This window comes from Bos indicus x Bos taurus, chromosome 4 (assembly GCF_003369695.1).
Source record: "Bos indicus x Bos taurus breed Angus x Brahman F1 hybrid chromosome 4, Bos_hybrid_MaternalHap_v2.0, whole genome shotgun sequence".
Classification (NCBI taxonomy): Eukaryota; Metazoa; Chordata; class Mammalia; order Artiodactyla; family Bovidae; genus Bos; species Bos indicus x Bos taurus.
In genome coordinates, this window is record NC_040079.1 from 78,768,615 (window position 1) to 78,781,404 (window position 12,790).

The window sequence follows — 12,790 nt, forward strand, 5'->3', positions numbered from 1 at the left end:
AAATATGTCACAAGAAAATTCAGTTCAGTCACTCAGTCATGTCCGACTCTTCGTGACCCCATGGACCACAGCACACAAGGCCTCCCTGTCCATCACCAACTCCTGGAGTCTGCTCAGACTCACCTCCATTGAGTCAGTGATGCCATCCAACCATCTCATCCTCTGTCGTCCCCTTCTCCTCCTGCCTTCAGTCTCTCCCAGCATCAGGGTCTTTTCCAATGAGTCAGCTCTTCACATTGTTCTTTCCAATGAACACTTAGGACTGATCTCCTTTAGGATGGACTGGTTGGATCTCCTTGCAGTCCAAGGGACTCTCAAGAGTCTTATCCAACACCATAGTTCAAAAGCATCAGTACTTCAGTGCTGAGCTTTCTTTACAATCCAACTCTCACATCCATACATGACTACTGGAAAAACCATAGCCTTGACTAGATGGACCTTTGTTGACAAAGTAATGTCTCTGCTGTTTACCATGCTGTCTAGGTTGGTCATAACTTTCCTTCCGAGGAGTAAGCATCTTTTAATTTCATGGCTGCAGTCACTATCTGCAGTGATTTTGGAGCCCAATAAAATAAAGTCAGCCACTGTTTCCACTGTTTCTCCCATCTCTTTGCCATGAAGTAACGGGACCAGATGCCATAATCTTTGTTTTCTGAATGTTGAGCTTTAAGCCCACTTTTTCACTCTCCTCTTTCACTTTCATCAAGAGGCTCTTTAGTTTTTCTTCACTTTCTGCCATAAGGATGGTGTCATCTGCATATATGAGGTTATTGATATTTCTCCCGGCAATCTTGATTCCAGTTTGTGCTTCTTCCAGCCCAGCGTTTCTCATGATGTACTCTGTGTATAAGTTAAATAAGCAGAGTGACAATATACAGCCTTGACGTACTCCTTTTCCTATTTGGAACCAGTCTGTTGTTCCATGTGCAGTTTTAACTGTTGCTTCCTGACCTGCATACAGATTTCTCAAGAGGCAGGTCAGGTGGTCTGGTATTCCACACCCGATTAGAAGAATACTGTTAGAACGGTCCATGCTACCTACAGTTGTCTAAAAGAGTGTAATCCATATCAAAATTCTAATTGCAGTTTTCACAGAAAGAATAAATAATCCTAACAATTTTAAGTCATAAGAGAGTCCAAAAACTAAAGCAGTCTTTAAAAGGAACAACAAAGGTGGAAGCACCGTGCTCCCTGGTTTCCAACAGCTAGAGTAATCAAAACGAGTGTGGTGTTGGCATAGAAACAGAACTGAGGAACAGAATAGAGAGCCCAGAAGTAAACCATGCGTACATGATCAAGTAATTTATGACAGAGGACTCAAGAATACACAATGGGGAAAGAGCAGTCTCGTTAATAAATGTTAGGAAAACTGGACAGCCACATGCTAAAATGAAACTGGACTGCTGTCTCCACCATACACAAAAATAAACCCAAATAAAGATTTGAGTGTAAGAAATGAGAGAACTCCTAGAAGAAAACATAGGCACTAAGCTGGAAATCCGTCTTGACTGTAAATTTTTAGGTTTGACACCAAAAGCAAAAATAGACAAATGGGACTACATCAAACTAAAAAGCTTCTGCATGGTCAAGGATATCATCAACAAAATAAAACTGTAGCCAAAGGAATGGGAGAAAATATTTGCAAACTATTTATCTGCTTAGGGGTTAACATTCAAAATGTCCTTTATTGAGCCCATCTTTGCATGAAATAGTCCGTTGGTATCTCTAATTTTCTTGAAGAGATCTCTAGTCTTTCCCATTCTATTGTTTTCCTCTATTTCTTTGCACTGATCACTGAGGAGGGCTTTCTTATCTCTCCTTGCTGTTCTTTGGAACTCTGCATTCAAATGAGTATATTTTTCCTTTTCTCCTTTGCTTTTCAGTTCTCTTCTTTTCACAGCTGTTTGTAAGGCCTCCTCAGACAGCCATTTTGCTTTTTTGCATTTCTTTTTCTTGGGGGTGGTTTTGATCTCTGTCTCCTGTACAATGTCACGAACCTCCGTCCATAGTTCATCAGGCACTCTATCAGATCTAGTCCTTTAAATCTATCTCTCACTTTCACTGTATAATTGTAAGGGATTTGATTTAGGTCATACTTGAATGGTCTAGTGGTTTTCCCTACTTTCTTCAATTTTAGTCTGAATTTGGCAATAAGGAGTTCATGATCTGAACCACAGTTAGCTCCTGGTCTTGTTTTTGCTGACTGTATAGAGCTTCTCCATCTTTGGCTGCAAAGAATATAATCAGTCGAATTTCGGTGTTGCCCATCTGGTGATGTCTATGGTAGAGTCTTCTTTTGTGTTGGAAGAGGGTGTTTGCTAGACCAATGCATTCTCTTGGCAGAACTCTATTAGCCTTTGCCCTGCTTCATTCCGTACTCCAAGGCCCAAATTGTCTGTTACTCCAGGTGTTTCTTGACTTCCTACTTTTGCATTCCAGTCCCCTGTAATGAAAAGGACATCTTTTTTGGGTGTTAGCTCTAAAAGGTCTTGTAGATCTTCATAAAACTGTTCAACTTCTTCAGCATTACTGGTTGGGGCATATTGGATTACTGTGATATTGAATGGTTTGCCTTGGAAACGAACAGAGATCATTCTGTCGTTTTAGAGATTGCATCCAAGTACTGCATTTCGGACTCTTCTGTTAACTATGATGGCTACTCCATTTCTTCTAAGGGTTTCTTGCCCACAGTAGTAGATATAATGGTCATCTGAGTTAAATTCACCCATTCCAGTCCATTTTAGTTCACTTATTCCTAAAATGTTGACATTCAGTCTTGCCCTCTCCTGTTTGACCACTTCCAATTTGCCTTGATTCATGGACCTGACATTCCACGTTCCTATGCAGTATTGCTCTTTACAGCATTAATCTTGCTTACATCACCAGGCAAACCCACAACTGGGTTTTTGCTTTGGCTCCATTGTCTTCATTCTTTCTGGAGTTATTTCTTCCCTGATCTCCAGTAGCATACTGGGCACCTACTGACCTGGGGAGTTAATCTTTCAGTGTCCTATCTTTTTGCCTTTTCATACTGTTCATGAGGTTCTCAACGCAAGAAAACTGAAGTGGTTTGCCATTCCCTTCTCCAGTGGACCACATTCTGTCAGATTTCTCCACCATGACTTGTCCGTCTTGGGTGGCCCTACAGGGCATGGCTCATAGTTTCACTGAGTTAGACAAGGCTCTGGTCTATGTGATTAGAGTGGTTAATTTTCTGTGATTGTGATTTTCAGTCTGTCTGTCCTCTGATGGAGAAGGATAAGAGGCTTATGGAAACTTCATGATGGGAGAGACTGACTGAGGGGGAAACTGGGTCTTGTTCTGATGGGCGGGGCCACGCTCAGTAAATCTTTAATCCAATTTTCTATTGATGCCTGGTGCTGTGTTCCCTCCCTGCTATTTACCTGGGGCCGAACTTGGTGGAGATAATGAAGCTAACGGTGACCCCCTTCAAAAGGTCCCATGCATGCACAGCTGCACTCAGTGCCCCCAACCCTGCAGCAGGCCACCACCAACCCATGCTTCCTCTGGAGACTCCTGGACACTCAAAGGCAATTCTGGGTCTGCCCACACTCTCTTGTGGAGTCACTGCTCCTTTCTCCTGGGTCCTGGTGCACAAGGTTCTGTTTGTGCCCTCCAAGAGTCTGTTTCCCAGTCCTGTGTAAGTTCTGGCAGCTCTATGGTGGGGTTAATGGTGACCTCCTCCAAGAGGGCTTATGCCATACCCAAGTCTGCTGTTCCCAGAGCCCCTGTCCCTGTGGCAGTCCACTGCTGACCCGTACCTCCACAGGAGATGCTCAAACACAGTTCTGTCTCAGTCTGTGGGGTCCCTGGGTCCTGGTGTCCACAAAGTTTGAGCCCTCTTAGCATCTCTGGTGGGAATGGGATTTAATTCTAAACACAAATTTGCTCCCTCTACTTGTTGCTGGGTCTTCTACTTTGCCCTTGGATATGGGGTATCTCCTCACAGCCGCTCCAGCGCCTACCATCTTACTGGGGTTTTTCTGACCTTGGACGTGGGATATCTCCTCATGGCCTCTCGCCACTCCAGCGCCGCACAGCCGTTTCTGTAGCGCAGTGCGCTCATTTCTATAAAGGACAGAAGTGGTGTGGACCTAACAGAAGCAGAAGATACTAAGAAGGGTGGCAAAAGTACACAGAAGAAGTATACAAAAAAGATTGTCACGACCCAGATAATCACAGTGGTGTGATCACTGACCTAGAGCCAGACAGCCTGGAATGTGAAGTCATGTGGGCCTTAGGAAGCATCAGTATGAACAAAGCCAGTGGAGGTGATAGTCTTCAGTCATCTGATGAAAGTAGCAGTCATTCTGTCATTCACTTTTTGTAACCTCATAGCCATATACCACATTGTAGAGCACTGTACAGTTTTTGAATAAAAAACTGAGAGATAAATGCTAGTTAATGAATATATATAGGAAGTTGAATAAAAATGGCTTCCTTTGTGGCTCAGACAGTAAAGAATCCACCTGCAATGTGGGAGGCCTGGGTTCAGTCCCTGGGATGGGAAAAATCCCCTGGAGAAGGAAATGGCAACCCACTCCAGTATTTTTGCCTGGAGAATTCCATGAACAGAGAGGAGCCTGGCAGGCTACAGTCCATGAAGTTGCAAGGAGTCAGACAAGACTGAGGAACTAACACAACACTTTGAATAAAAATATACCAGTCAGTACTCAGTCAGCATTTCCTGATCAGCCACTATAGGCTAGAAGTGTTATAGCAAGCCACATCCGTTATTTGTGTAAGTTGTTTCCATGTTAGGATGTAGAGTGTAAGGGGTAAAAGCAAAAAGAGGCTCTGACACTTGGAGTTTGAGGCAGGAACAAAGATCATGGGGAACATGGAATACCATGTTTTTTTTTTTTCTTTAAGGGTAACTTACAGTCATTAAAGGGTGATTAACATTGGGTATTTTTCACTTAAAGTTTATCTTATTCTCAAATGGCATAAAGACAATTATGATGGAATCTACATATTTTATACATATGAAACCTATTTCTGTATTTTAAGGTCCATGTTGCTTAGCAGTATACCCCTTTTAACTTCACCTTACATTTCTTTCCATTTCCCTTCTCAGGCTCAAACACATATGAAGAGGCAGCTGCGTACATTCAGTGTCAGTTTGAAGACCTCAATAAGAGAAAGGACACAAAGGAAATATACACCCACTTCACGTGCGCCACGGACACCAAGAACGTGCAGTTCGTCTTTGATGCCGTAACAGACGTCATCATAAAAAATAACCTAAAAGACTGTGGTCTCTTCTGAGTGTTGGCGGCAAATGGTAAAATGCATTTTCAAACCAAATGAGTACTTACATGTGGATCTCTCTAGACTAGAGTCTTGCAGCAACACAGAATGTAGTATATGGCGAGTGCATCTGGGACCTGACCAAAGCTGTTCTATTTGTTTTTTTTTTAACTGAAAGTAATGGAAGGACCTTTCGTAAGTGTGAGAGGTGGTCCTGCAGTGTGAAACTAAGGGCAGTGTTAAAGCTGGGCTCTAGTGTACGGATGACTTCTACATACATGTAAATATGCAAATGTATGTATACATGTATTTATGACTTTAGTTTTCCACATTACTTTTAGACATTCAGTAAGCGGCAACTTATAATTTTAGCGTGGTGGCTTTGGAAATAACAGAAATATTAAGTACTTTGTACTGAATGACAGACTATTGTCATGTTTGCCAGTTCTAAACAGCTTTATTTATGTTTCTGTCCTGTAAATTTTTAAGTACAATGATTAATATTAGGACACATTGCAGCTCTTGTCTTGATTATATGTAGTATACTTGTAATCATAAATGTTATTTGTACAAACATTGCACAGACTATTTTAATAACATGATTTGTTCTTTAAATTTATGTGTTTTATTGAAATGTTCTTGAAGAAGATGACTATACCTGCCTTTGGATCAGTTAAACACTGTATGCATTTCAGTTTTTCTTTTAAGGGTGCATGCTAATCTGATTCTACATTAGATTTGGTTTAAAAACTGTAAAATGCAGGTTTCTGAGGATATACATATAGACTTATAAACACTTAATTTTTATTCAGTTGGTTTGTTTTCACTTTGAATTTTAATATTTGGATGGTATTCATGCATTGCCTTAAAGGTGATGCCAAGTTAATTTTTATACACTTCAAATAACTACATTTTTATTTATAAGTAAGTTTAGGTGGGTGCAAGAGCATTTTTGTGGGTAAAAAATAAGTTAGCATAATGAATTTTGAGACATTCATTTGTGTATTTCCTTTGGGAAATCCCTTGTACGTACCATAATGACAGCTCTTTGTTCGGAAGGTAACAGGAAAGACCTCGAAGATTCTGCTACCGATAAAATGCAGCCTTTAAATTCACATATGTAAGTAACTAGTTTCAAATTTAATTATCACACTATATTAAAATTACTTTTTTCCCTGAGATTATTCAAATTTCCTCCACTTGCTTGAGTTTGTATTATTTCTTTAAACTGTGCTATTATCTCTGAGAATGAAATGGGCAATTACACTTAGGAAAATGAGTAATCGTATTTAATTAAGTCAGCAATTGTATGTATTCTCAAGTAAGTATTACATTTTTGCTAGATATTAAAATTTTGATAGTCACTTTTGTTTTAATTATTCACAGTATCTCTCTATGACCTTGTTTTCAGCAAAGTGAACAGCATTCCATACCTTATTTCTCTTTTTTTACTCATCTTAAAAACATTATGTAGTGTTTCAATAAACTTTGTGGGTAAGTAGTTTCTAAATTTAGTTGTGTGTTATCATTTTGTTGAGGTCTATTTGTTGCAGTGTGTGTGTGTTTGTGTGTGTGTATGTAACCAGAAACTACATTTACATCTGTTTCATTTGGGGGATTTTTCTTTTTTGTAATGTAAAGAAGTTCAAAGTTATCAGAATTCTTTAAATAAATGTGTTAGTTTAGATTCTTTATGTGCCTTTCATGAAAGAAATGTTTTCATTAATTTTATGGATAGAAGACCTGTTGTATTCATCTTATGAAGCTATGTATGAAATTCAACTGTCCTGTGAATCAATTTGAATCATGAGAAATAACAGCTTAAAAAGCCACAAAGAAGCACATATTGGTGACCACCATTGATGAATTCCTGAACTTTACTCTGTGTAATTGTGTTACTAATAAAAATCTAATAAATTCGGATTTTTAAAATTTTACAAACCTCTTGGCTAATACACGTTTTTGTATTCGCATTTATCAGTCTGTAGTTCATTTCTTCTTTACTTTTGTGTTTGCAATTTCATCTATTCCCGAAGCTTGAGTTTTCCCTGCCCTAAATTTTCTCACAAGATGTGGTGCCACATTTGGAATTTCCTGCTCCAACTCCGCACGCCCAAACCAAATTCATCATCATCTTCCCCGTCAACCACTTCTCACCCTGTCTTGGCCACTGAACCGCCATTCACGTAATCCCTCAGTGGGGAATTTGTCAGCCATTGGGAACTCTTCTTAGCCCTCATCTCCATCTCTGATAAGCCACTGTTTGCACACAGGTCTCCTTCCCAGTGCCTTACATGTGGTTTTTGTTTTATTTCTCTTTCCCATTCCCACTACCATCTACTGAATTCAGGTCTTTGTTTAACTTCCAATTAAAATGGATTAGTAATTAAATTCCCCACTTCCAGTTTCTCCTTTCTTCAATGCAGCTTACTTACCCTAATCTAGAACTGTGCCTGTGTTACTTTCTGTGCATTAGCTCTGACTTGTCAGTAAAATGAAATCTACTTAGCCTTCCATTCATGCTCTTCATCATACGAGCCCACTTCACTACGTCCCCTCCCCCTGCCACCTTCCACACATTCTAACAGCGCTTTGTGCATAGCCCGGGCTTTCCTTCAAGCACTATACTACCTGCAAATGCTTAAAACAATGCCTGGGACAAGGGAAGTGTTCCTTTATGTCTGTTAATGTTATTTTTATTTATTAGCACTTTTTTTGGTGGTCTCTTTTTTAGATCAGCTGGCATCTTGTCTTCCATCTGCCCTACGTGAAACTGCATGGTTCTCATAGGGCTGCCAATCACAGTTCTCACCTCCCTGGCCAGAGGCTCAGGTCTGATCAGCCCTCATCCCCCTCACTGGGAAGCAGCTCAGCTAAGCCAGTCATAGTGCCAATTCTCATTTCTCAATTTCCTAAAGCTCTTCTGGCTGCTAAAGTCCCTTTCATTTATTTCAGTATCCTTTTAAAAAATAACACTTCATGTCATTCATTCAGGTTCAGACTTCTGCCAAAAAAATGCTGACTAAAATGCACAAGTTCTTACTAAATGCCAGCAGCAACTGTGAGATCAAAAAAGTCTCAGGTTAATCAACAACCAAGATCAACATTTCAAACCTGTGACTTCTGACTTCATATCTGTTTAATGCTACCTTATTTCCAGAAAATGTCTTAAGTATTCTTTTAACCACCCCCATTGTCACCTTCTGAGTTTATCAGAATCATATTTTTAGAATAAAAATACATAAGATAGAGATTATGGAGCATGTGTCCCGCTTTGTACGAACTATACTAGAAAACTATAGTAGAGTAGTGTTCTATTGGCATAAAAACATGCCCATAGAGCTGAGAAAAAGAATAGAGAGCCTAAAAATAAACCCAGACATATATGGTCAACTTATGAGACAGAGCCAAGTATATACAACAGGGAAAGAAGAGTGTCTTCAATAAATGATTTTGGGAGAACTGGACAGTATGCAAGAGAATGGAACTGGATCATTATCTTATACCACACACAAAAATAAACCCAAAATGGAAGGGCCTGAATGGATTAAGACCTGAAACCATGAAACTCCCAGAAGACAGAGGCAGTAATAAGCTCCTCTACACTGGTCTTGGTGATAATCTTTTAGATTTGACAGAAAAAGTGGGACTATATCAAACTAAGAAGCTGCTTCTGCACAGCAAAGGAATCCATCAACAAACTGAAACAGCAACCCTGTGGGATGGGAGAAAAAACTGCAAATCATATCTTATAATGCAAATATAATCCAGTAGTTAAAATCCAAAATATACAACTCAAAAAAAAAAAAAAAAAAAAACTGATTTTAAAATGGCCTGAGAATATCTTTTTTTTTTTTTTTCCAAAAAAGACATGGATAGCCAATAGGCTCACAGTAAGTTGCCCAGCATTATTAAGTATCAGGGAATTACAAATCAAAATCACAGTGAGCTATCACTTCACTTGTTAGGATGACTATTATTAAAAGACAAGAAGTAACAAACATTGTAAGGATGTGCTGAACCAGGAACCCTTGTGCCCCGTTGGTCAGGATGTACACTGGGGCTGTCACTATGGCAAAAAGGATGAAGGTTCCCCAAGACATAAAAGTGGAATGACCATATGATTCAGAAATTCTACTTGCAGGGTATTTATCCAAAAGAGAGTGAAAACACTGACTCAAAAAGACATGCACCCTCATTTTCATGGCAGCACTATTTACAATAGCCAAGACAGGGAAACACCCTAAGTGTCTATGCACAGATGATAAAGAAAATGCAACACACACACGCATGAACATCAGCCATAAAACAAACAAGATCTTGCCATTTTTAACAGCATGGATGGACCCTGAGGAGGACTTTACGCTAGATGAAGTAAGTCTGAGACTGCCAAATATGGGGTATCACCTATATGTACAATCAAGAAAATTCAGCTCATAGATGCAGAGAGCAGATTGGTGGTTGCCAGAGGTGGTGTGTGGGTGGTGGATGAAATGAGTGGAAAGAGTCAATAATAAAAAATTCCAGCTATGAAATAAGTCATGGGGATATAATGTACACCATGGTGAGTATAGTTAATAACAGTGTAGCATATTTGGGAGTTACAAAGAGTAAGTTTTTAAAGTTCTCATTACAAGAAAAAAAAATTAACTGTGTGGTGATGGATGTTAACTAGACTTATTTTGACTATATATATAAACTCATTAGTGTACACACAAAATGTTAAATGTCAAATATATCTCAAAAATGCATAAAAGCTTAAAAATACGTATACTTATATCTTGTATCAAAGCTATTTATGATAATACCCATTAGATGTGAAGATTCTTAAGGACACAAACAGTTATGGACATCTTTACATCATTTATTGTTAACAGACTTACCCATGGTGCCTTGTGTAAAGGAATTTAATAATGTAATCTGTATTATAGATGTTAGCATTGTCATTGCTCAGTGTGTGATTTTAGAGAAAAGTTGAAAGTGGCGGTGGCCTAGGCACTGATGTTATCTGAGTTCAGATCCTGACTGTCCCTTATTTGGATAAACTGGGGCAAGTTATTTAATTTTACTCCGTCTCCTTTTTACCTGGAAAAAAAATAGAGATTAAATAATCAGGCCATTAAATTCACAATGCATGTTACACACTTGGAAGTGAGTCTGGCCTGTGGTAAGCATTTGATAAGTTGTACTGCTACTTGACTATAAAGACTTTAATTTGGGGGTGCCTTTAAAACCCTACTCAGCGCTTAAATAATAGTTGTTGATACAAAACAAGTATCATAGTTCATCTTTATAGATGAAACTTCTGAGTGTCTCACATTGATGATGATATTGGGAAATGTCAGAAGAAAATGCATTTCCTCATTTTCAGGACACTTCTGTTATTTTTATTCTTTATTATTACATTATTTAATGTAACCAAAAATATGGACATTTATGTTATTTTAAACTTTGGGAAATTTTCTCTTGTAATTGCTTCTGGAAACCTACATCTTAATCATTAAAATGTCTTTGTATCAAGAGTTTTATATTTTACCACTCCATTGGCCTGTTTCCTGGGCATTTTTCCCTCAACCAGTAACTGCTTTGCTTTGGTGTCTGTTGTGATGTGTTCTATTATTTACTTGTATTTTTCAGTTACTTTAAAAGTTATGAAACACAGTTCATCAAGTCCAGAAACAGCCAAATATGCACAGGCAGGAATCTGTTGTAATCATGCAGACCAGGGCTGAGGAGGCCTGACCTAGGACAGTCCTCTGCTCTGTGTGCTCAGTCGTTCAGTTGTGTCTGACTCTGCGACCCCACGGACTGAAGCCCGCCTGGCTCCTCTGTCCATGGGGATTCTCCAGGCAAGAATACTGGAGTGAGTTGCCATGCCCTCCCTCCAGGGAATCTTCCCAAACCAGGGATGGAAACCAGGTCTCCCACATTGCACGCAAATTCTTTACCACCTACATCACTAGGGAAGCCCAAGAATACTGGAGTGGATATCCTATCCCTTCCTACCATATTATAACTCTCGAGCACCATATCCAAGTTCAAATATCTCTAACTTTGATTTACTGGCCATCTTCCTGGGTTTCCATACTGAATGGAAACATTGCCATTGCCAAAGGATAGTTGTTCAAAGTAAGAATGCATTGCAAATGATTAAAAACTAGACACTGGTATTAGCAAACCATGCAGAGACGATAAAGCAGATCTTAACTACTAAATACTACTTTAGAAAGTAGTGCCACTTTTAGCAAAAGAAGGTACCGTATCCTTCTGAATTGCACAATGCCTCACCAAAAACACATGGGGACTCTTGAGAACCTAAGGACCCAAATTCCTTTTCCAAGAGAGATGTACAATTTTGCATTTTTAACTTAATTGATATATTTGTACAATTTCTTTGTGAAGCTGGTCTTACAAATAAGCCAAGTGAAGATTGGATATTACCTGGAATTTTCTGTTATGTCTTCTTGACTTTTCATTATTTTCTTTGAAAATAATTTCAGCTTTGATCCTTTCCTTACTTTTAAAAATAAAAAAATGAGTAAAGTCAAAGCTACTTCTAAACAATTCTGTCTTTCATTTTCATCGAATGAAATCATAGTGGGTTGTGGTTCAAAAGGGTGATATAGAAAAAGACCCTAAACTCACCTCCTCCCAGACATACTGCATTTACAGCTATAGGTGGAACAACTGCTTCTGAAGAAAGACCAAAAACTAGCTGAGCAACTCCTCTGCACTGGGCAAATGAGAAAAGCCACATCGAAGCAGGTAAGAGACTGAACACAATCTCATCATAAAACCCACCACCGGCACAGCAACTCAAAATCACGCAAGAACTCAAAACGCCCACTTCCCCTTGGGGAGGAAAGAGTTTGAACCCCACCTTGGACACCCCAGCTCTTAAGGCCTGCACCTAAGGGATGAGCACCCCAAACATTTGGCTTTGAAAGCTAGCAGGCTCATGTCCAGGAGACTCTCAAGATTACAGCAAACAGAACCACTTCTCAGAGGAATGAAGCCAGCCATGCCAGGGACCGGCAAAGAGGCAGCCAACTGAAAAGCACCCAACTCTGTGAAAGAGGCTTACCTGTTTATCCCATAGCATGGGCCCGAGAGGCGGGCATCTAATATAACACATCTAGGGCCCACTGAACACTCTCCAGAGACAGAGGACAGTAGGCCCCTCCGCCTTGCTCCAGGTCATATGTATCTCCTGGAAAGGACTTTCATCTGGTGCCCCAACTTTTGCAGCTGCTGCCCAAGGACACCTCTAGAAGGCCTGGCTCTGGTGCCAGTGGGGCTGAAACAGTTCCCCCAGGACTGTCACCAACAGAAAGAGTTCTTAACGAACTCCAGCCCCTGGGCTTAGTGAGAGACAGGAGACTGTGGTGCCCAGTCTTTCTGTGAAAGCCATGCATCAGCTCATCTTCACAGCTGCAGCCTGAGGGGCAGGCTGCTTATTAAACACACATCGAAGGGCCACCCCAATCCTCTCCAGGGACGTCAGAGGCTGACACTATCT

The 12,790-nt window shown here is 39.9% G+C and overlaps 1 protein-coding gene across 2 annotated transcripts in view; it reads left to right on the forward strand.

Moving 5' to 3' along the window:
* GNAI1 (G protein subunit alpha i1) overlaps window positions 1-7,212 on the forward strand; it is a 229,938-nt gene extending 222,726 nt beyond the window's left edge. For both annotated transcript variants that reach the window (XM_027539788.1, XM_027539787.1), the window contains one exon: window positions 5,099-7,212. In XM_027539788.1, coding sequence (XP_027395589.1) covers window positions 5,099-5,289 — 191 coding nt within the window. In that variant the 3' untranslated portion in view covers window positions 5,290-7,212. The remainder of the gene's footprint in view (window positions 1-5,098) is intronic.
* Window positions 7,213-12,790: the final 5,578 nt, after the last annotated feature.